The 25,190-nt window shown below is 37.7% G+C and overlaps 1 protein-coding gene and 1 long non-coding RNA gene across 2 annotated transcripts in view; one reads left to right on the top strand and one right to left on the bottom strand.

The window, feature by feature from the left end:
- Positions 1 to 25,190, bottom strand: part of apeh (acylaminoacyl-peptide hydrolase) — a 93,740-nt gene that overhangs the window by 56,814 nt on the left and 11,736 nt on the right. The window contains exons 2-3 of the mRNA XM_063067873.1: positions 16,734 to 16,863; positions 5,174 to 5,300 (exon numbers count right to left, since the gene is read on the bottom strand). Of these exons, the coding sequence (XP_062923943.1) occupies positions 5,174 to 5,300; positions 16,734 to 16,863 (257 nt within the window). The remainder of the gene's footprint in view (positions 1 to 5,173; positions 5,301 to 16,733; positions 16,864 to 25,190) is intronic.
- Positions 8,245 to 21,700, top strand: LOC134356770 (uncharacterized). Its single transcript, XR_010020424.1, has 4 exons — positions 8,245 to 8,337; positions 8,438 to 8,620; positions 19,715 to 19,873; positions 20,629 to 21,700. It is a non-coding gene; the product is annotated as an uncharacterized LOC134356770 (long non-coding RNA).

Here is a 25,190-nt window from a genome sequence, read left to right as displayed (position 1 = left end):
TTAATAATGGGACTCCAGCATCTTACCCACCTCTGAAGTCAGGCTAAATGGGTTGGAATTTACTTTCTTCTGCCTTGCTCCCTTCTTAAAGAGTGGTTATATTTGCAAATTTCCAGTCCCAAGGAGCCATTCCAGAACCTAGTGATTCTTGAAAGATCATTAATAATACCTCCACAATCTCTTCAGCTACCTCTTTCAGAACAGTGAGGTACAGTCCAGCTAGTTTAGCCCACATATCACCCTGCAAACCTTTCAGCTTCCCACTCACCTCCTCCTTAGTAATAGACAACTACACTCACTTCTGCCTTCCGACACGCTCGAATTTCTGGCATACTGCTAGTGTCTTCCACAGTGAAGACTAGTGCAAAATACTTATTCAGTTCATCCACCACTTCTTTGTCCCCCATTACTACCTCCCCAGTAACATTTTCCAATGGCCCAATATCCACACTCAATTCTCTTTTACTCTGGAAAAAAAAAACTTTTTTATCCTCTTTTATATTAGCCATCTTATCTTCATATTTCAGAGTGTTTTTTAGTTGCTTTCTGTTGGTTTTTAAAAAATTTCCCAATCCTCCAACTTCCCACTAATTTTTGCGATTATTATAAGCCCTCTCTTTTGTTTTTATGCTGCCTTCGACTTCCCATGTCTGCCACAGTTTCATCATCCCCCTTTTAAAATACTTCTTCATCCTTGGGAATGATCTAGCCTGTGTTTTCCAAATTGCCCCCAGAAATTTTAGTCATTGCTGTTCTGCCATCATCCCTGCTAGTGCTTCCTTGCAACCAACTTTGGCCAGCTCCTCTCTCACGCCTCTGTAATTCCCTTTACTCTACTATAATGCTGATACATCCGACTTTATCTTCTCTCTCTCAAACTGCAGCATCAATGCTGTCATATTATGATCACTGTTCCCCAAGTGTTCCTTTACCTTAAGCTCAATAAACAAAGCTGGTTCATTGCACAAAACCCAATCCAGAACTACCTTTCCCCAAGTGGGCTTAACCACAAGCTGCTCTAAAATTCCATCTCATAGGCATTCCACAAATTTCTTCTCTTGCAATCTTGCACCAATCTAATTTTCCTCAATCTACCAACATATTGTAATCCTCCATGACAATCGCAATATTGACCTTACTACATTATATGCCTTTTCCATTTCCTGTTGAAATTAATATCTCACTTCCTGGCTATCATTTGGGGACACGTATATAATTCCATTTCCATTACATTCCATAAGTCCTACTCTGCTTTGACTTTCCAAAATTCCTCACCTCGCACTGACCTGTACCTTCACTACTCGACCCAGTTTCCTAACTGATCAACAATCCCCCTCTAGTTTATGAAAACTTAGAAACAGAAGTGTGATTGCTTGGAAGGACATGAAGAGATCTGGAGAAATGTCATTTAGGACTATATGGGGATCGGTGTTGGAGCCGCTTCTTTTTACAATATATATCGATGATTTAGATTATGGATTAAATGGTTTTGTGGCTAAATTTGCGGATGACACCAAGATAGGTGGAGGAGCAGGAAGTGTTGAAAAAATGGAAAGGTTGCAGAGAGACTTGGTCAGATTAGGAGAGTGGGCAAAGAAATGGCAGATGAGATACAATGTTGAGAAATGTATGGTTGTACATTTTGGAACAAGAAATAATTGGGCAGATTATTATTTAGATGGGGAGAAAATTCAAAACTGGGAAGTGCAAAGGGACTTGGGGGTCCTCATGCACGATACCCTAAAGGTTAACCACCAGGTTAGATCAGCAGTAAGGAAAGCGAATGCTATGTTGGCTTCATTTTAAGAGAAATAGTGTATAAGAGTAAGGAGGTGTTGATGAGGCCCTATGGGGCACTGGTGAGACCTCATTTGAAATACTGTGTGCAGTTTTGGGCCCCCTATCTTAGAAGGGATGTTCTGATGTTGGAGAGAGTTCAGAGAAGATTTACGAGGATGATTCTTGGAATGCAGGGGCTAACATATGAGGAGCGTTTGTCGGCTCTTGGACTGTATTCATTAGAGTATAGAAGAATGAGAGGAGATCTCATAGAAACATTTCGAACGTTGAAAGGGTTGGACGGAGTAGATGTGGAAAGGCTGTTTCCCCTGGTGGGTGAGTCCAAGACAAGAGGCCACAGTCTTAGAATTAGAGGGTACCCATTTAAAACAGAGATGAGGAGAAATTTTTTTAGCCAGAGTGTCGTGGATTTATGGAATTCGTTGCCACATTGCCACATACAGCTGTGGAGGCCCGATCATTGAGGGTGTTTAAGGAGGAGATTGATAGGTATCTAATTAGTCAGGGTATCAAGGGATTCGGGGAAAAAGCTGGAAATTGGAACTAGTTGGAAGAATAGTTTAGCTCATCGTGGAGTGGCAGAGCAGACTCGAAGGGCCGAATGGCTTACTTCTGCTCCTTTGTCTTGTGATCTTGTGATATGCCAAGTCAGAAAAGGGCATTAATAGAGGGAAAAAGCCATAAAACAAACGTTCTACATTTTATATCTCAGTGAACTTTTCCTGTGAAAATTAGATTATTTTGTTGTGCTAGCAATGTTCCAACTGTAGAAAAAAAGCTTCCACGTTCATTTATATCTGCTCTTTCCAGCACATTTCACTAATGATTTGACTAGCACAAGTAATTGAATTATATCTGACAATGTCCCAAAGGAAAACAGAATAGATTGGTCCTGATATTTGCAATGTTATATCAAAATTCATTTTAAAAGTTGTCTAAAGCTCTAGAAAAATCCAGATAACGGGTCAATTTTTGGCTAGGTATTCAGACTCTCTACTGGACACATAATGAAAATTTTTTCTTCAGCCTCCCATTAATGGGATGAACCATACGGGTGTTAAGATCGCTTAGCAGTTAGCACGGCTTTTTTACAGCTTGGGCATCGGAGTTTGAAATTCAATTCTGGTGTCCACTGTAGGCAAAAATGTACATATAGATTTCCACCTGGTGCTCCGGTTTCCTCCCACAGTCCAAAGACAAACCAATTAGTAAGTTAATTGGTCATTGTAAATTGACCTGTGATTAAGCTAGGGTTAACAGGTTTGTTGCTGGGTGCACGGCTCAAAGGGCCAGAAAGGCCAATTCCATGCTGTATCTCTACATAAATAAAGAAATACTCCATAAGTCCCAGCCATCATGATTGTGCAATAAAGTGGAATGATCCAGGTGTGGTGATTAGGTCTTAGGCAATATAAGGCCTGATGGCTTTTAGTTCGTTTGTTGTTATTACTGGTCATTAAACTACTTATAAATCACTGCTTCTTGGGATCCAGTTTCAATCCTACATTAAGTACCGTCTGCATAGAGTGGAGTTTGCAAGTGACCAGGAGGGTTTTCATGAGGCACTCTGATTTCCTTCCATCTCCCAAAGATGTGTTAGAGGCTTGATTCATTACGGTAAATTATTCCATGCTGTAGGCATGTGGCAAAAGGAATCAGAGAAGTTATGGGTATTTGAGAAAGATAAGCTGCAGGGCGAAAGGGAGATAAAGAGAGGGGAATGAGACTAACGGGATTGCTTAGTTGGGAATTGGCAGGGTCCTTCTGTGTTGGAATAAATGAATAAAAATGTAAGGAAAATGTTTTTAAAAATCTATTCATCTTCCCAGCCTAATCTGGCAATGCTGTTCTTTCCCTGCAATAAAGTGTCCCATCCCAGTAGCTCCAGGCATTTATCCTCAGCACTGAGCACATGGCATAATCCAGTAGCAGGCTAAGAGGATGGGCATGGAGAATGCTGATATGTGCCAAATTCAGCTCATTTCTGACAACCCCTTTGCAAGCACTTCCTAAGTGCTTAAGTTGGGCATAATCTGATTTGCAAGGAGAGTGTTTACAAAAATTCTCTATGGAACTACCAGCAGTATATGAATTTAGATTTAATTTATTTTACTTATTTAGAGATATAGCATGGAACAGGCCTCTCTGTCCCAATAAGCCACGCCACCCAGCAACCAACCTACTTAACACTAGATCAGGACAATTTATAATGACCAATTAACCTACTGACCAGTATGTCTTTGGACTGTGGGAGGAAACCAGAGGACCCAGAGGAAACCTACGCATTCACAGAGAGCACGTACAAACTCCTTACAGACGGCACCAGAATTTAACTCCAAATTCCAGAATGCTTTGAGCTGTAATAGTGTTGCGCTAACCACTACGCTATCATGGATCAAGTAACTTTCTGGTGTTCAGTTCTCTACTAGCTTAATCAATTATCATTAATCATCAATAAATGTCAAATCTTAAATAAGTTGTACAGGTTAATTAACAATATTTAATTTCTATCAATGGCTGCAGTTTTATATTGGTGCCTATGGCCATATATTCCACATCATCTAGATAATAAAGAGGAAATAAAATTACTTTGTAGACAAATATATTAAATGCCTCTAATCTGAGAATATTTACTTCATTACAACTGTACAAGACATTGATGAAATTATTGTATGCAATTCTGGTCACCATTCTATAGGAAGGATGTGATTAAGATAGAGAGAGTGCAGAAAAGATACACAGTGCTGTTGCTGGGATTGGAGGAGTTTAGTTATGAGAAGAAACTGGATTGACTGGGACTGTTTGACCCTGGAGCAAAGGAAGCTAAGGGGTCATCTAATAGAAATGTATTAAAAACATAGGCTGGATGGTCAAATCATTTTTCCCTCCAGGGTAAGAAAGTCTAAAACTAGAGGGCATAGGTTTAAGGCAAGAGAAGAAAAGCTCAAATGATTCCTGAGAGGTAAGTTTTTCCACAAAGAAGGTACATGTATCGAGGTACCAGAGAAAGTGGTAGAGGTGGGTACAATGATATTTAAAAGATATTTAGACAAATTCATGGATAGGAAAGGTTTAAAAGAACATGGGTCAAATTCAGTCAGAAGGGGCTAGCTCAAGAAGGCACATTGATCAGCATGGACGAATTCGGCTGAAAGGGCTCTTTCCAAGCATTACAACTTTATGACTCTAATCATTCCTGATTCTGCTCAAAAGTTAAAAATGATCTAGTTTACCTGCTCACTAACCTTTAATTTGTGCCTTTGATGCCAGTTAATTTAAATGGACATATTTGAACATTATGGCTCAAATACTTCACTGACCTAAATTTGCATGATGGAGCAAACACAGTATATACACATAATGCTCTACTCACTCGCCTTGTAGCTCTGTACAGCTTCCAGAAGGACCTGTATAAACTATGGAATCATCATCATAGAACATAATATACTGTCGGCAGAATTTCACCCGCTCTGCTCGTTCCAAATCACGCTGAGACCATTCTGTAAAATCAAAAATAAACATTTCTTTAAATCTCTCAACTAAACAAGCAGACCTGGATGACCTTGTCACCCAGAATTGCCATCCAGAATGATTAATCCTCATTCTTTCCTGGTGCTGATGTGGAGAACCAATCTCGCTGACCTGAACTATCACAGACCTGAGCAGTATAGAGCCTCTGGTAGTTCAGTAATAACATTCCTATCCTCAAATTGAGCTATCCAACTTTCCCAATTCTAGAAGCTGGGACTTTTGCAGTTTTTAAACTTTTTAACATTCAAAAAAACATTTAGTGAATTTTCTTAAAAGTTCAGTAAAATTCCAATAATCCTGGCATGCTCAGGACTGGCATATTCTCTAGACTGTTATTTCGTTAATACCTAATGTACTTGCAAATCACTATATTTAAAGATTAGATTAGCTAACAGGGTGTAGTGAAATTTCTTGTTTGGATGAAGCTCACAGAGTAAACAGCACACATAGTAAAAATTACATTAATCACTGCAACAAGTGCAAAGCAGCAGAATGCTGCAAAGATTAAAGAGTAATTGGAAATAGTGCAAAAATAGTTCCACAGTACAGGTGCACATTCCTTTATCCGAAATTCTGAATCCAAAAAGCTCCGAAAACCGAAGTTTATTTCGCCAACAGCTGACGTCACTCAGGTGTGACGTGGCAGCACTAGCAGAGGCTGCCAGACGTCAGTTGTGGCTCAGCGCTCGTACTGGTTACACGTGCATTTGCTGTTCGCTGATATTTTGTGTTCACTGTTGACTTTGCGTTTAATTTCACTGTGAAAATGTCAAAAAAAGCTGCAGATACCCCTATGGGTAACAATGAGAAAAAGAGAAGGAAGCATGTATCATTATCAGTAACGCAGAAAGTGGAGTTATTGCAGAAGCTTGATCGTGGTGTGTCTGCGCGGCATCTTACTGAAGAAAATAGTGTCGGAACTACCACTGTATATGATTTAAAAAAACAGAAAGACAATTTACTGAAGTTTTATAGTGACAGTGACAGTGACGTTCTACATTTATTCCAATAAGTCATTTACCATGTGTTTGATTCCGTTCGTTTGAAGCTGTATATTTTTATGTTTTATTGAATGTTTTTGTTGGAAATAAAATTTTTTTCTTGTCATTACTCCCTAAAAAAACAATACAGTATAACAACTATTTACATAGCATTTACATTGTGTTAGGTATTATAAGTAATCTAGAGATGATTTAAAGTATACAGGAGGATGTGCGTAGGTTTGGTGCACCGCCGGGTCCTAAAGTCCACCACACTGAGGTTAAATAAGGGACTTGAGCATACGTGTTTTTTGGTATGGGGGGGGGGGTCTGAAATCTGAAAAATTCTGAATTCCGAAATGCAACTGGCCCCAAGGATTTCAGATAAGGGATTGTGGACCTGTATTAGAGTATTAGGATAAAATTCCCAGTGAACCTGCTGAGTTTCAGAGACGTGCAAGAAACATCAGTTGGTGAGCCAGAAGGCAAACCACCGGGATTTCCAAACAGCCTGATGGTGGATTATCTGTTTTACTCAAAATAGTTAATTAAAAATGGCTCAATATAAGCAAATAGTTAAAACATGAAACTAAGGTGAAATCACTGGAAAAAAATTAACTATCCCCTTTGTCGCTTGTTCCTTAGCCCTGCAACCCCATTGAAGTAATGAGGGTCAGACCTTAGGGCAGGTTTAAACTGGCACAGTATCACAGAGGTGATTTCAGCAAGGGAATTTCAGTGAGACTAGGCAATGCCATGGGAGTTCAGTTAATACTGGGATAAAGGAAAGGTACGTCGCATCCAGAGTTTCTCCGGTTAGCGGATGATTTCCCTCCACGCCTCTCTGACGTAGTGGGGAACCACGTACGAGGCAAGTTACAGCGTGGTTTGCCATTGCCTTCTGCCAGGTGACTTTCCAAAGAGATCGCAGCTCGTAACCCAGCACAGATGGAAAGTGTGCAGGGGAGCCAGCTGGATTCAAACTCGGGACCTTTCGTCCCGAATTCCAACGCTGATGTCACTACGCCACCAGCCGAGATAACTATTGATTAAACAGCAAAGTACTGCCACATTTGAGCCTGGATGTCTATTTATTGGAAGGGGTTATACTGAGGGGTCAAACATTCAAGCAGATGGATTGCCCATATTTTTGAATTATAAATTGATCAGGAGACTAATAATTTATTATTTTTAATTCTTTGATCAATTCTGATTTACCTTTCTAAATTTGTCTATCTTTTACAGGGGAGTTGCATAATTAAAATTTGTTTTTTTAGAAAGGTCTTGGTAGTATAAAACTGACATGGAAGCACCCCATGCAGGAATTTCAATCATATTTCTGCATTTATCAAAGCATTAAAATGGCCTCGATCAAAGTTACATATGATAACTCAGTGATTCTTTTGAGCCTTAGGCAGATACATGCTGTTATTTGAATGGGTACTTTAAAGGCACCTATTCCAAAATGTGGATGAGTCAGCCAGTTAGTCTGCAGATGACACAAAAATTGGTGGAGTTGCAGAGAGTGAAGAAGATTGTTAAAGGATACAGCAGGCAGAAAAATGCAAATGGAATTTAATCTAGGCAAGTGTTGCATTTTCGGAAGTGAAGCATAAGGAGAAAGTATACAGATAATTGAAGTATCCTTAACAACACTGACATACATAGGGATCTTCAGATCCAAGCCCATACCTTCCTGAAAGTGACAACACTAGTAGATAGAGCAGTAAGTAAAGCTTACAACATGTTTACCATCATCACTAAGGGCATCAGAGTACAAGAGTCAGGAAGTTACACAACAGTTATATCGAAGTTTGGATAAGCCACACTGAGAGTAAGTACTGTGTGCAGTTCCGGTTGCCCAATTACAGGAAGGATGTGGAAACTTTGGAGGAGGGTTCAAAAGAGGTTTACCAGAATGCTGCCTGGATTACAGAGTATTAGCTATAAGAAGAAGCTGGGCCAACATGGATTGTTCTCTCTGAAGGAGATCTGATATAAGTTTCTAAAACTAAAGGAGGCATAGGTAAGGGAGACAACCAGAATCTTTTTTCCTATGATCATCATTATGTGCCATGTCACTTGAGGTGGGCAATCATGACTGTTCTTGGCGATTTTTTCTACAGAAGTGGTTTGCCATTGCCTTCTACTGGGCAGTGTCTTTACAAGACAGGTGACTCCAGTCATTAACAATACTCTTAAGAAATTTACTCGTTGGCATCAGTGGTCGCATAACCAAGACTTGTGATATGTACCAGCTGCTCTTTCTTTCTTTTTAAATCTTTTTATTGAGTAAGTATACAAAAAAGGTAAGCCATATAAACATTAATACAATGTTAAAGTATAATAAAATTCCAAAAGGTAACAATACCAAAAGGAAAATACTACAAACAATGTAATTTAAGCATAAGAAACCAAGATAACATAATAGTATACTAAATTTTATATATATCAATGGAAAAAAAAGAAAAAAAAACCCCCCAAAAAAACCCACCGTGCAGCTAACTAAAAGCAAAGCAAAGCAATGGGCTAACTTGAAACCAAACAGAGTTAAACTTAAAATCACGTCCTCAATCCCGACCTCCATTAAAAACAGTGAAAAAAAAACAAGAAGGGTAAATATTACATTAAATGAAAATATCGAATAAAAGGTCCCCAAATCTGTTCAAATTTAAATGAAGAATCATAAAGGTTACTTCTAATTTTCTCCAAATTCAAACATAAAATCGTCTGAGAAAACCAAAAAAAGGTAGTTGGAGCATTAAGCTCTTTCCAATGTTGTAAAATACATCTTTTCGCCATTAAAGTAAGAAATGCAATCATTCTACGGGCTGAAGGGGAAAGATTACTAGAAATTTTAGGTAGTCCAAAGATAGCAGTAATAGGGTGAGGAGAGATATCTATATTTAATACCTTAGAAATAATATTGAAAATATCTCTCCAAAAAGTTTCCAAAGTAGGGCAAGACCAAAACATATGAGTTAAAGAGGCTATCTGCCCCGAACATCTATCACAGAAAGGATTAATATGCGAGTAAAAACGCGCTAACTTATCTTTGGACATATGTGCTCTATGAACCACTTTAAATTGAATTAGGGAATGTTTAGCACAAATAGAGGAAGTATTAACTAAATGTAAAATCTGCCCCCAATCATCCGCAGAAATGGTAAGCCCCAATTCCTGTTCCCAATCTACCCTAATCTTATCAAACGGAACTTTCCTAAGTTTCATAATAATATTATAAATCATAGCCGATGCACCTTTCTGACATGGATTAAGGTTAATTATCGAATCTAAAATATATATAGGAGGAAGCATTGGAAAGGAAGAAAGTATAGTACTTAGGAAATTTCTAACTTGTAAATATCTAAAAAAATGTATTCTTGATAAGTTATATTTATTAGATAATTGTTCAAAAGACATAAGGGAACCATCTAAAAATAAATCCAAAAACCGTAAAATACCCTTAGTCTTCCAAGTTTGAAAAGCGCGATCCGTAAAAGAGGGAGGAAAAAATATGTTACCTAAAATAGGAATCGCTAACCCGAATTGATTAAGATCAAAAAATTTTCTGAATTGAAACCAAATGCGCAAAGCATATTTAACTATCGGGTTAGAGACCTGCTTAAGACGTTTCGAATCAAAAGGAAGAGAGGAACCTAAAATAGAACCAAGTGTATAACCCTGAACAGATTGTAATTCCAATGCTACCCATTTAGGAATAGATAGTATGTCCTGGTCAAGTAACCAAAATTTCATATGTCGAATATTAATAGCCCAATAATAAAATCTAAAGTTAGGTAATGCTAAACCTCCATCTCTCTTAGCTTTCTGTAAATGTATTTTACCCAGTCTCGGATTCTTATTCTGCCAAATAAATGAAGAAATTTTAGAGTCAACTTTATCAAAAAAAGATTTAGGAACGAAGATTGGTAATGCCTGAAAAACATATAAAAATTTTGGCAAAAAAAACATCTTAACTGCATTAATACGACCAATCAAAGTTAAATATAAAGGAAACCATTTAGATGAAAGTTGAGTAATATGGTCTATTAATGGTAAAAAATTAGTCTTAAATAAATCTTTATGTTTACAAGTAATTTTAATCCCAAGATATGAAAAGTAATTATTAATCAATTTAAATGGAAATTTATAATGTAAGGGAAGATGTTTATTAATCGGAAAAAGTTCACTCTTACTAAGATTTAATTTATAACCTGAGAAAAGACCAAATTGTGCTAATAACTCTAAAACAGCAGGAATGGATCTCTCAGGATTAGAAATATATAAAAGTAAATCATCAGCATAGAGTGATAATTTATGGGACTTTAAACCCCGAGTTATCCCAGTAATATCTGAAGATTCTCGAATAGCAATTGCAAGAGGTTCTAATGCAATATCAAATAATAGGGGACTAAGAGGACAGCCTTGTCGAGTACCACGAAAGAGAGGAAAAAAAGGTGAGTTTAAAGAGTTAGTACAAACCGAGGCTACAGGGGAGTAATATAACAGTTTAATCCAGGATATAAATTTCAAGCTAAAATTAAACATTTCAAGCACCTTAAATAAATAAGGCCATTCTACTCTATCAAAAGCTTTCTCGGCATCTAAAGAAATAACACACTCAGGAACATTTTGTGAGGGAGTATAAACGATATTTAACAATGTACGAATATTATAAAAAGAGTAACGACCTTTAATAAAACCCGTTTGGTCTTCCGAAATAATGGAAGGAAGTACTTTTTCTAGTCTATTTGCTAATAACTTAGAAAAAACTTTAGAATCGACATTTAATAAAGATATTGGTCTATAAGATGCACATTGAGCAGGGTCTTTATCCTTCTTTAATATTAGAGAAATTGATGCTCTATTAAAAGATTCCGGAAGTTTACCAAGTTTCAAAGAAGCCTCAAAAACCTTATAGAGCCAAGGAATCAATAAAGAAGCAAAACATTTATAAAATTCAACGGTAAACCCATCAGGGCCAGGAGCTTTCCCCAGATTCATAGAAAAAATAACATTCTTAATCTCATCCATTGTAATGGAAGTATCTAATAAAGAAGACATATCCTGTGAAATCTGAGGGAAGTCTAACTTATCTAAAAAATCATTCATATATTTAGAATCTCGAGGAGACTCTGATTGATATAAAGAAGAATAAAAATCACAAAAGGTTTGATTAATCCCCACATGATCCAATATCAATCGATCATTTTGGTTATAAATCTGATTGATTTGAGATTTAACATAATTAGATTTCAATTGATTAGCCAGCAGCTTGCCAATTTTATCACTGTGAACATAAAAGTCACTTCTTGTTTTCTTTAATTGGTTTACAATCGAAGACGAGAGTAGTAAACTGTGTTCCATTTGAAGTTCAGTTCTTTGTTTGTATAACTCCTCAGAAGGAGCCATAACATATTTCTTATCAATTTCTTTAATCTTGTCCACAATTGCCATCTCCTCCTGCTTCTGTTTCTTCCTCAAAGCAACAGAATACGAAATAATCTGACCCCGAATATAGGCTTTAAAAGTGTCCCAAAGAGTGTTAACCGAAATATCTTCTGTATGGTTAATTGTAAAAAAAAGCTCAATCTGTTCATTCATAAAATTAACAAAGTCCGAGTCCTGAAGCAACAGCGAATTAAAACGCCATTGTCTATTGTTTGGTATATTAGCCATAATTTTAATAGAAAGCTTAAGTGGAGCATGATCCGAAATGGTTATAGAATCATAATCACATTTAATCACTGAAGGAATGAGACGAGAATCAATGAAAAAATAATCAATTCTTGAATAGGAATGATGAACATGTGAAAAGAAGGAAAAATCTTTTTCCTGAGGATGCAGAAAACGCCAAATGTCCGTCGACCCAGAATCAGAAAGGAAAAAATTAATCAGATTTGCAGATTTATTAGGTAAAGTCCGTAAAGGAGCCGAACGGTCCAAAGCTGGAGACAAACAGGTATTAAGATCTCCGCCCCAAATCAATGAAAACTCGTTCAAATTCGGAAACTGATCAAACAATGATTTATAAAATTCCGGACAATCCATATTAGGAGCATAAACATTAACCAAAACTACTTTTTTATTAAATAGTAAACCACTAACCAATAAAAATCTACCATTCGGATCAGAGATAATATCCTGTTGTGTAAAAGTAACTGAGGAATCTATAAAAATAGAGACGCCTCGAATCTTAGCATTGGAGTTCGAATGAAATTGTTGTCCCTTCCAGAATTTGAAAAAACGTAGTCAGTCCCCCCTCCGTACATGGGTCTCTTGTAAAAATAAAATTTGTGCTTTAAGTCTCCGGAACACTTTAAAAACTTTTTTCCTTTTAATAGGATGATTAAGACCATTAGTATTCCAGGAGACAAAATCAATAATAGACTCCATAAATCCTAAAGTCAACCCACAACAAGGAGGATTGACGATAGGCGCGACCCACAAACCCGGAGAGGAAACAGAACATACAAAAGATACCGGGGAAAAGGACGCAACCAGTACTTCAATAATGTATATAGCCCAAAGAGAAACAAACTAAAACGTGAAGCCCCTCCCACCACCCCCCGCCCCAAGCCCCCAAGGCAAAATCTAAAGCAGACCCGCCAGAAAGAAGCAAGCGCTAAAACTACCCCCATGACTTCCGGTATACGCTCCCTAAAAAAAAGGTATAAATATGAAAAGGATCAGCTAATTGTAAAACAGTAAAAAAGTAAGTAAAAAAAGGTTAGCTCAATTAAAATACACACAGAACAGAACAAAAGCCGGAAAATATATATTTAAAAAAAACCACAATAAACCTCAAACCCATGAATAGACACAGCAACAAGAAAAAATAAGATTATTAACATAAAGTGGTTATAAAAAGCAAAACAGAATAAAATTTAAAAAAAAACTACAAAATTTAAGGCCACACAGGAAATACGTAAGATGACAAAAGGGAAGTAACCACCCAGAATCCCCTGGGAAAAGAAAGAAATGACGCAGTTAAAAAGAAAGTTTAGCAGCCATATTAAAAAATCAAAAATAAACTTTTCTGCCCAGATAGGGCACGAAAAAGTTAAAACCAACCAATTCACAGCCTCCGATCAACGGAGATAATTAAAAAAAGGCAATTAAGATGTTGAAGATGAAAGTTGATCCAGATAACTCTGGGCATCCGATGGAGAATCAAAAAAACGAAGGGCTCCATCTAACATGCGAATCCTTAGACGTGCAGGGTACAGCAGCGCTGGTCTTAAATCCATCTTATAGAATTCCGACATCACGGATCTGTAACGAACCCGTTGGTCCCAGATTGGTTTACTGAAATCTTCCACGAATCAGAGCTTAAGATCCGAAAAATCAATGAAACCTTTAGATCGAGCAAATCGAAACAGTCTCTCCTTGTCTTGAAAATAATGAAAACGTAAAATAACATGCCTAGGTCTATCTGACCTAGACGAGTATGATGGGATTCTGTGAACACGATCCAGTAGCGGTGGTTGGTCAGGAAATACAGTAGGGAATGCATCTTTTAAAAGTTGAGAAAAATATTTCATGGGATTGTTGGATTCAACCGCTTCCCTCACCCCAATCATTCGTAAATTCTGCCGTCGCATTCTAGATTCCAAGTCAGAGTTTTTAAAAGTCAAAAAGTCAAGTTTCTTCTTCATTACCTTAATTGTTTCTTCGATTTTCCCCATCTTAAGCTCACTTTGTTGCGCGAATTTTTGAAGATCAGATATAGCCGACTGATGTTCCGCAATAAATGTTTGCATCTTATCCATTGAATCAGCAATTTTCTGGAGATTAGTTGAGATTTCCGTATGAATCAGGTCTTTAACAGAACCTGCAATTTCCGTGCGAATCATCTCCCTAACAGAGGTTGAAATTTCCCTCTGAATTAGCTCCGATATCGCTTTCAAAGTCACCGGTGATTCAGTCGGGGGGAAATCCGTAGCTTTCGGTTTAACCGGAGGTTTACCATCCTTGCCGTTTTTCCCGTTCTTAGACATAGCAGATCTAAGTATCATCCAATTGTCGGAGAATTCAGTTTAATTCAAAGTATTGTAAGAATTGATGCCTTAATAGTTAATTAAAGTATAGCTGACCATAGAGAAAAAAACTCAGAGGTAATGGAGCGAGTCAAGAACGTGACTTCACTCCATGAGCGCTACCGGAAGTCCCCCCACCAGCTGCTCATGTGATCATCCACCACCTGCTCCCATGACTTCACGTGACCCTGACTGGGGACTAAGCAGATGCTACACCTTGCTTATGGGCGACCTACAGGCTAGTGGAGGGAAGGAGCACCTACACTTTCTTTGGTAGAGATGTATCTCTGCCTCACTACACATTTCCTATGATATAAGTGTCAAATGTTAGAATGCATTGGTTTAAGGTGAGAGGAGCAAAAGTTTAAAGGGAATACAGAGGGTAAGTTTGCTAAGTTTTTTGTACACAGAAAGTGGCACTTGCCTGGAACGAAGTAGAAGCAAATGGCATTCAAGAGGCTCTTTGAAAGGCCCCATAGGAAGTATTCCATCTGGATGCATAAAAGCTTGGCATGGTAACTGCTCTGCATGTGATTGTAAAAAACTGCAGAGCGTTATAGACACAACACAGCACATCATGGGAACTAGCCTCCTCTCTATGGATTCTGTCTATACTTCCCACTTCCTCAGGAGAGCAGCCAAATAATCAAAGATCCCTCCAGCCTAGACATTCTTTCTTCCTCTCTCTCCAATTAAAGTCTGAAAGCACTTACTGCCAGGCTCAAGGATAGTTTCTATCCCACCATTATCAGACTCTTGAATGCGTCTCTTATAAATTAAAATGGACTCTTGACCTCACAATCTATGTCATTATCATCTTACACTTTATTGCTTACCTGTACCATACTGTTTCGGTAGCGTTTACACTTTATTCTGCATTGTTATTATTTTACTTTATTCTACCTCGATGCACTGTGTAATGTTTTATGATACGTACGAATATGCAAGACAAGTTTTTCACTATATCTTGATAGATGTGACAATAAACCAATACCAAAACACTGTAGGTCCTACGCTTTGGTATTCCTTTCCTAAAACTCTTTATAACCAACTTTTTCTTCAACATATAAATCTAAAACCCAATTCTTTGCTTCACTTTTTACTTATAGGAAACAAGGAACTTTCCTTCAGTTAGATAAAACCAAGAAACCATAGATGCTAGAAAAATGAAGTAAAAACACAAAATATTGGATGCACCCAGCAGGCAAGGCAATTTTTATTATCTTTATTCCATGACCAGACACATATTCCTTTGCAGCTTTCTGGTCCGCTCTTCAGCTTCACCAGCTACTTCCCTTTATCCTTTTTCTGCCCATCTACTCTATCCATTACCTCAGTTACTGGCCCTTTAAACTACTTTTTATAATGCTGTTCACATTGTAAATACATGCTGTTCACACTGTACATACGTACTAATGCACATTTTATTTCATCCCCATACATCTAAATGTATTTTTGTATAATTCTCTATAATTGTTAAATGTTGTTTTTTATTGCATGTTGTGCCAGCACACCACAACAAATTCTTAATACATCTAAATGTACTGTACATGGTGAATAAAGTGGGTCCTTGATCCTTTATCACTTCCATCCGGGACCCAAACATTCTTTCATGTGAACCAGTGATTTAACTGCACTTCCTTTAATATAGTTCACTGCATTTGAAGTTCACAGTTTTATATCCTCTACAATGGAGGAACCAAAAGCAGACTGGGTGATTCTTTTGCAAAGCATCTATATTCAGTCTACATCAGCATCCCTAAGCTTCTCACTGTTTGTGCTTTATTCTCCATTCCACTCCCATTTTATTCTGACCCATCTGAAACTAGAACATCTGTGGAACAGCACCTAATCTAATATCTGGGAAAGTGTAGCCTTATAGGGTAAATACTGAATTCTACAACCTCAATAATATATTTTCCCTGTCTGGCAAGTCCAACTGTAATATTGGCTCAGTTTTTTTTCATTCTGCATTAGTATTCGCACAGATTGACCTGCTGAACATCTCCTACAGCTCTTCGTGTTACAACTTACACATTCCCTTGTTTTCTTACTCTCTGACTACTCTCATTTCATAGCTTTTATGCAGTTTTGTTCAGATTTTCTCTTTCTAACTGCCCAATTAACCCATCAACCAAATTATCTTGTTTACAGTTTATCTCCATGGCAACCCTGATTTCACCTTATCAGACATATCCTTCATTCTAGCCATCCTCCCCCAAACTCTTTGCAACTTAAAAATAATTTGGTTTTTCTCTTTCCCTGGTCTGAAAAAGGGTCTCAACCTGAAATATTAACTCTTGTTTCTGTTTCCATAGATGCTATCTCATCTGCTGAGTGTTTCCATTATATTGTGTTTTTATAGCTTTGTTCTACATACCTGTATAGATGTTGCAGTATTTGCCACCATACTGGGAAATGACCTCTGGTCCAATGCTAGCTTCTGACAGAGATGGGAACTTGCTCAATTCTTTGTAGATCTCAGCAATCGCCTTGGGATTGGTAACCACCTTCATCAAGAAAAAGAAGAACATATATCAATTATATAATTAAATACAATCTGAAGTTGTTCTTTCAACACATTACCCAAGTGTGGCATAAGGCAGATTTATTTATAAGCTAAATGACAGTAATCAAAGCTATCAGTGTTGAGACTGTCCCTTCCATATTAAAATCATGAAATATGGTATGTCTTCCTTTCATTGTCTTTGTTTGTAATAACTGTATGAGATGAACATCTAGACCATTAAAAAAACAGTACACTGTCTAGACATGTACTTTCATGCAATACTAAAGGCGTGCAACACACACAGATATATTTCTTTGTGGAGGAGATAATGGTCCAGATTTGTGATCAGAATAACACTGAAGCTAGCAATGATCACAGAAATGAAGAAGAAAATATGGTAGCATTATTTGGGGTATATACACTGGTATGCAAAAGTTTGGGCACCCCGGTCACAATTTCTGTTACTGTGAATAGTTAAGTGAGTAGAAGATGAACTGATCTCCAAAAGTCATAAAGTTAAAGATGAAATATTCTTTTTAACATTTCAAGGAAGATTAGTGTATTATTTTTCTTTTTACAATTTTAGAGTGGAAAAAAAAGAAAGGAGCACCATACAAAAGTTTGGGCACCCCAAGAGATTTGAGCTCTCAGATAACTTTTACCAAGGTCTCAGACCTTAATTAGCTTGTTGGGTCTATGGCTTCTTCACAGTCATCGTTAGAAAAGGCCAGGTGATGCAAATTTCAAAGCTTTATAAATACCCTGACTCCTCAAACCTTGTCCCAACAATCAGCAGCCTGGGTTCCTCTAAGCAGCTGCCTAGCACTCTGAAAATTAAAATAAATGATGCCCACAAAGCAGGAGGAGGCTATAAGAAGATAGCAAAGAGTTTTCAGGTAGCCGTTTCCTCAGTTTGTAATGTAATTAAGAAACGGCAGTTAACAGGAATGGTGGAGGTCAAGTTGAGGTCTGGAAGACCAAGAAAACTTTCTGAGAGAACTGCTCGTAGGATTGGTAGAAAGGCAAATCAAAACCCCCGTTTGACTGCAAAAGACCTTCAGGAAGATTTAACAGACTCTGGAGTGATGGTGTACTGTTCTACTGTGCAGCGACATCTGCACAAATATGACCTTCATGGAACAGTCATCAGAAGAAAACCTTTCCTGTATCCTCACCACAAAATTCAGCGTCAGAAGTTTGCAAAGGAACATCTAAACAAGCCTGATTGGGCCATGCAGGGTGCCCAAACTTTTGCTTCAGGCCCTTTTCCTTTTTTGTTATTTTGAAACTGTAAAAGATGGAAATAAAAAAGTAATCTTGCTTAAAATATTAAAGAAATGTGTCATCTTTAACTTTATGCCTTTTGGAAATCAGGTCATCTTTTACTCGCTTAGCTATTCACAGTAACAGAAATTTTGACCAGGGGTGCCAAACTTCTGCATGCAACTGTAAATGCATATTCAGGTTAGCATCAATGATAGTTTGTCTCTGCCACAAGTTGAGGTTTTAAAATCTTTACTAAAGCAATCATCAAAAGATCAGCAAATTGAAATGGACACTGACCTTTAAGACTATTCTTGTTAATTTTCATGAGCAGATTTTCATTTCTTCAGAACAACATTTTTACAGGTAGAAATTTGTTCTTGGCTGTAATATCAAACCTACCTTCCAAATGGAAGTTCAACTGAAGTTAATTCAGACAAGTTTCAGAAATGAATCACAAAAGGTATACTATAGTGTGAACCTACCATTTATGACCAAGGACAAACCCTCCACAAATTTTAAAATAATACAGAAAATTATTTGTACTTCTGATTTCTATATTACTCTGTTTTAATTTTGTCCTCTATAAAAAGGGGAGTCAAAAATTAAGTTTTTTAACTTCCTTTTTTCTGGGCTGTTGAAATATTCAACTGACTGTTGAACTGGCTTGATGAGACTTGTAGGTAGGTTATACCTTGTGCCCAAGGTCAGCAAGCAAAAATATGTCCCACACAATCCACTCACAAGTTGAGACTGATTCATGCTGCTGAAGGCCATTCAATAGATCTAATACATTATATTTGTTGATAAACAATCACTGTTACCACTCAAATATGTGAGATTTTCTTTAAGTCCTTGATAATGTTCTGCACTTACTTGAGATCAGAAGTAACAATGATTTACCTAATCATTTACATGATTAATATTTGTGGGACTTTGTTGTATGCAGATTTTCCTTGACTGAAAAAGTAACTGGACTTCAAAAAAAATTAATTATTTGTAAAATAATTTGAGATCCCTTAAGGAAGTGATTAAGCTTACAAATGCAAGGTCATTATTTCTGTGTAACACTCAAGTACACAGAGCTCATAATATTCTGTAATCTTTCTGTAATTGCTGTGGGGCTGCACTAAATGCTGAGGAAAGATTCTCTCAACAACATGTTAAAGTATTGTCAATAATGTTATCATATTATCATATCATAATAGTGTAGAGATATTTGCATAACTATGTACATCGAAACAAGCAGTGAAATGCATCCTTTGTATTAAATCTAATCAGCGACAATTGTGCCGTGCAGTCCGCAAAAGTCACTGTACTTTATGCTCACGACTCACTAACCCTAATTGTAAATCTTCAGAATGTGGGAGGAAACTAGAGCACCTGGAGGAATCCCCACATGATCATATGAAGAAGGTACAAACTCCTTACAGACAGCAGTGGGAATCAAACCCCAATCAGTGATCTCTGGCACTGTAAAGAGATTTTTGCTAACAAATACGCTACTGTGCAGCCTATAGCTTTCAATTCTATAGCTTCCAATTGCAGATGTTTTTGTCAATGAGATATTTCTATCTATTTCTAAACAGAAATGATTCTGCAGCTGGTCAGAATCCAGAGAAGCAGCATCCAAAACGCTGGAGGAGCTCAGCAGGTCAGACAGCATTTATGGAAATGAACAAACAGTTGACTTTCAGGCTGAGACCCTTCATCAGGACTGGAAAGGAAAGAAGATGCCAGAACAAAAGGTGGGGGGGAGAGGTAGGAGTATAAGCTTGGAGGTGATAGGTGAAGCCAGGTGGGTGGGGGAAGGGGGATGAAGAAAGAATCTGAGAGGTGATAGATAGAAAAGACAAAGGGCTGAGAAGAAGGAATCTGAAAGGATAGGACCACAGGAGAATGGGAAGAAGGTGGGACACCAGGGGGAACATGATAGGCAGGTAAGGAGAAGAAGTAAGAGGCCAGAGTGGGGATTAGGAGAAGGGAGAAGGGGTAGGAGAGAATAACCAGAAGGAGAAATTGATATTCATGTGGAGGCTATCTAGATGGAATATGAGGTGTTGCTCTTCCAACCTGAGAGTGGGCTCATCGTGGCAGAAGAGGAGGAGGCCATAAACTGACATGTTGGAACAGTAATGGGGATAGGAATTAAAATGGTTAGCCACCATGAAATTCTGTATTTTGCAGATTACTCTTACTCTCTTTGATGTGCTAAGTGCAGTGGGGAACAAGCCAAGTGGTTTATAAAAAGCTTGGTACAAAATTCACAAAAATACAAATGCAAAATTTATGAAATCATATTGATAATTGTGTGAAACTGCGCCAAATTAATGACTGACAGTTATAAAGTTCTCAAATTTCTGCAGATATAAATGACAACATAAATGGCAATGTGAGGTAACACTTGCATCCACTGTGATGAAGTACTTTGAAAGATTGTTCATGAAGCACATCAACTTCTGCTTGAGGAGTGACCACTCCAATTTGCTTAACATCACAACAGGTCAACAGCGGAATGCCATTTCACTGGGTCTTCACTCATCTCTGGAACATCCAAACAACCAAGATCCATATATCAAGATGCTCTTCAGTCCCTACAGCTCAGCATTTAACAGTATCATCCCCTCGAAACTAATCACTAGGCTCCAAGATCAAGACCTTGAATCCTCTCTCTCATGCAACTGGATTCTCAATTTGTTCACTTGCAACCTACAGACCATACGGATTGGCGACAACATCTCCTCCACAACCACCATCAGCACAGGTGCACAACAAGGCTGTGTGCTTAACCCCTGCTGTATTCGTGTTATATTTATGATTTTGTGGCTAAGTACACTCCGATTCCATATTTAAGTTGGTTGACTTTGCCGAGACTGTTGTGGGCCAAATCAAATACGGTAACAAATCAACATATAGGATGGTTGTTCTTTGTTCGCAATCAGCAACGAGCTTTATTTACACAAAACAGATACTGATGCCAACAGTCAAAAATCTGCATTTTATCCAACCAAAGAACAGCTCCCAAATAACTTCTTATTTGGAAATGATCTCCAGTCCAGCAGATTACCTGAAGCATCATTGTGTCTTCCTTAAAACACAAACAAATTAAGCAACTTCATCTCACAAAATAGAGGATATAAACAACTCCAGAAAATGGTAACCTCCATTTCCAAGCACCTGGCAGGAACAAAGACATTGTCTGCTTCCATTGTCCTTGACCCATTTGAGTTCAATGTTTTCTTCCACATTTCAAATCCACTATGGCCAACACTACAACTCAGGTTCTCAGTATTTTTTTTATTTGCCCAATTTGTATTCTTTTTCAAATTGGATATTTGCCAGACTATGTTTATCTATAGCTTTTAATGAATTATATTGTATTTATTTTCCTGTAAATGCCTGCACGAAGATGAATCTCAAGGTAGTATATGGTAACATACACCCAGTGGCCACTTTATTAGGTACAACTGTAGACCTGCTCATTAATAATGTGGCCAATGATTGTATATGTACTGTACTTTGATGACAAATTTACTTTGACTTTGAATAATTAATTATGCATTTAAAGCCATTAATAGCAATGAAATTAGTCGTATTTTTTATATACTAATTTCTGATATGAAAACACTATATTGAGGCAGGAAATTCATAAATTACAGATACCTTGCCTACAGACTTATTGAAACTAATTCTGAGGGCAAAATATTAAATGCATACTATCCAAATATTCAATGGAAAAGTTACATATTTATAGCTCAACCAAATATAGAAAAATTCTTAAGGATTTGGTATCCAATTGCTCAGCATTTGGTTTACTCATCAGTGTGGAGTGTAAACCACAAATCCAGAGTGCATACAACGTGTGTAACCAGGATTGGGGGATCAGAGCTGTGTGGCCAGGTGTGCAGCCAGAGCCAGAATACACGTCTGGAACACCAGGTCAGCATCAGCAGCCAGGGTGCTTGTATACGTTCAGTGATCTTTAAAATCACTGGATTATTTGGGAAATTTAGTATGGTGCAAAATGTCAAATTTAAAAAAGGAAAATAAAAGCGTACTGGAGTAACCTCCAATATTTAAAAATTTCTGTTAGTCTGACATTACCAAATCCCAAGGGTGCCAGAAAAATTATCTATGAATCAGGTTGAAAAATGTGATCGACATGCCAGGAGATGGAAATGTCTATGATAACTAGACACATCTTCATTAAAAGTTATCTGGTTAGGTCACAACCTCATTCGTTCTCTTCCAACAGAATAATTAGTAAAGACCATCTGGAAAGATAAAATAAGTCAGGAAGTCTACAAAAAAACGAAACATTTTACAAGTTTTACTTAATTCCTTTTTAACAGTGCCAGATGATTATTACATTTTGCTTAAAAGAGGCTAAGAAAGAAAATTCAATAACCATTTACTGCAATGGACTGACTTCTTTTCAATATAAATGGCAAGCAATGAAAAATATGTAAATTACTCAGATGCCCGAAGATGCCAATATAGAAATAATTTTTCAGTACAGCTGCTGTAATCATTAGCCTATGAAGATTAAGCATGACCATAAATTGTCGTAGGAATCAATCAGAAATTGAAGTTAGTAGCTTCTCAAAGAGCAAGTTACTCTGCAACTTTTTATTTCAGAGGATCTGTCCTGAGCATAGCGCAAGGCCTTATCTCGACAGTGGAGGAGGCCATGGATGGACATATTGGAATGGGAGAGGGAAGTGGAAATACTTCCACACTGTCCACACTTAGGTTGGAGGAACAACACCTTACATTCTGTTTGGGTAGCCTCCAACCCGATGGCATGAACATCGATTTCTCAAACTTCCAGTAATGCCTCCACACCCCACACCCCTTCACCATTTCCCATCCACTTGTTTCTCTCTCATGTTATCTCCTTGCCCGCCTATCGCCTCACTATGGTGCTCCTCCCCCACTTCTTCTTTCTTCCATACCTTCCGTCTCTTTCACCAATCAACTTCCCAGCTCTTTGCTTCATCCCTCCCCCTCCAAGTTTCACCTATCACCTGGTGTTTCTCACTCTCTTCCCGCCACCTCTCAGCCTTTTTTCTCCAGTCCTGCCGAAGGGTTTCCGCCCGAAGTGTCGGCTGTACTTTTTTCCATAGATGCTGCCTGGTCTGCTGAGTTTCTCCAGCATTTTGTGTGACATGCTGTCTTCTCGCTGCTGCCATCAGGAAGAAGACCTCAAGATTCACACCACCAGGTTCAGGAATAGATATTACCCCTCAACCATCAGGCTCTTGAACCTAAGAGGATAACTTCACTCAACTTCACTTCATCAAATGTTCCCACAAACTACTGGCTCACTTTCAAAAACTCTTCATCTCACGTTCTTGATATTTATTGCTTATTTATTTTTTTTAGTTTTTCTTATGCTTGCACAATTTGTGTCTTTTGCACACTGACTGAAAGGCCAAGTTGGTGTGGTATTTCATTGACTCTATTATGGTTATTATTCTATTAAGGATTTACTGAGGATGCTCACAAGAACATGAATTAGAGGGTTATATATTACTTTGATAACAAAGTTATTTTGAACTTCATCTAGCTGGCAAGTAAATACCTCGCCTCCTTCTGAATGGGTTTACTTCTTAATTATACATTAAGATGCTTAATCTCCTGCAGCCTACAGATCTTGTTTGTTTCCCAAATATATTCTTCCAGTTTTATACTAAAATAGTGCCACAGATTGGTTTGCTTTTAATTCTAGCCAACTTCAAGATATTAGTTTTAAGGTGAAAAAAAGCAAGTTTGCATTTAAAGAGCACCTATCACACCCCAGGACACTTTGAACATTCATAGTGTAGACACATAGCAGCCAATTTTACATTCAGCAGGTCATGGAAACAGGAGATTATTCAAACTCTTGAGCCCACTCTGCCATTCCATCAGATCTTGACAACCATGTATCCTAATCACCAACCCTCCATTCTTCACAACAGAACGAACCAGTACACAACCTTAGCATGACATCTGACTACATGTTGAGTTTTGGATATCATATGTATTCTCTCCAAGATAAATATTTCTAGCTTGATAACTGCCTTCCTTCAATCTTTCCTTGACTTTAAATACATTTTTTTTGCCTTTTTTGCCACCATATTTAACTATTCAACATATTTCTGGAAAGGTTGTTCTACTATGCGCAAACTTGTCATCAAAAGTTCTCCTATCCTGCCTTGCATTTCAGTAAAACTTCTAAATTGCTTCCAAAAGCATTCATTGCATCACCCACCAGTATCCCTTTAACATTTCCTTACCCTGATCTTCAACATAACCCCGATCCTTCAAATCTCTTTTATTCGTACAATCAGAGTTGTTGAGCTAAACAGCACAGAAACGGGCTGTTCGACTTAATTAGTCCAAACCAACCAGAACTAGTCCCAACAGCCTGTTTTTGGCCTATATCCTCTAAACCTTTCCTATACATGTACAGGGCTAAATATCTTTTAACCGTCTTTTAATTGTACCCACCTCTACAAGTTCCTCTGGTAATTTATTCCTTATATTCACAATCCTTTGTGTAAAAACTTGCCCCTCAGGTCCCTTTTAAATCTTTTCCCTCTTACCTTAAACCTATACCCTCTTGTTTTAGTCTCCTTATCCTAGGAAAGAGACTGTGACCAGAGGTCTCATCTATGTCCCTCTTAATTTTATGTAACTTTATAAGGTCACTCAATAACCACTTATGTGCCAGGAACAAACATACTTACAACTCAAGGTTTCCAGTCACTATCCCAGCAAATGCTTTCTACATTACTTCCACCTTAATGATATCAGGTACTTCCTGTGGTCTTATCAATGACGTGTATACTTGTAACATGATGTCTCAACCCCTGTTCTCAATGCTCTAACTAATTAAGGCAAGTTTGCCAAATGCCTTCTTCACCATTTACAATGCAAGTCCTGCCCTGGTTCAATTGATGGAAGTGCAACATCTCACATTTGACTGAGTTATGTTTCTTCTGCATTGTTTGCCCCGCTTCCCTAGTAGATTAACTAAGTTAACTAGACGTCTAATGGATCTAGATCCCATTGTAATCC

Source organism: Mobula hypostoma, chromosome 15 (assembly GCF_963921235.1).
Source record: "Mobula hypostoma chromosome 15, sMobHyp1.1, whole genome shotgun sequence".
Taxonomy (NCBI): Eukaryota; Metazoa; Chordata; class Chondrichthyes; order Myliobatiformes; family Myliobatidae; genus Mobula; species Mobula hypostoma.
Note: the sequence above shows the minus strand (reverse complement) of the source record. Positions and strands in the feature narration are given on the sequence as shown.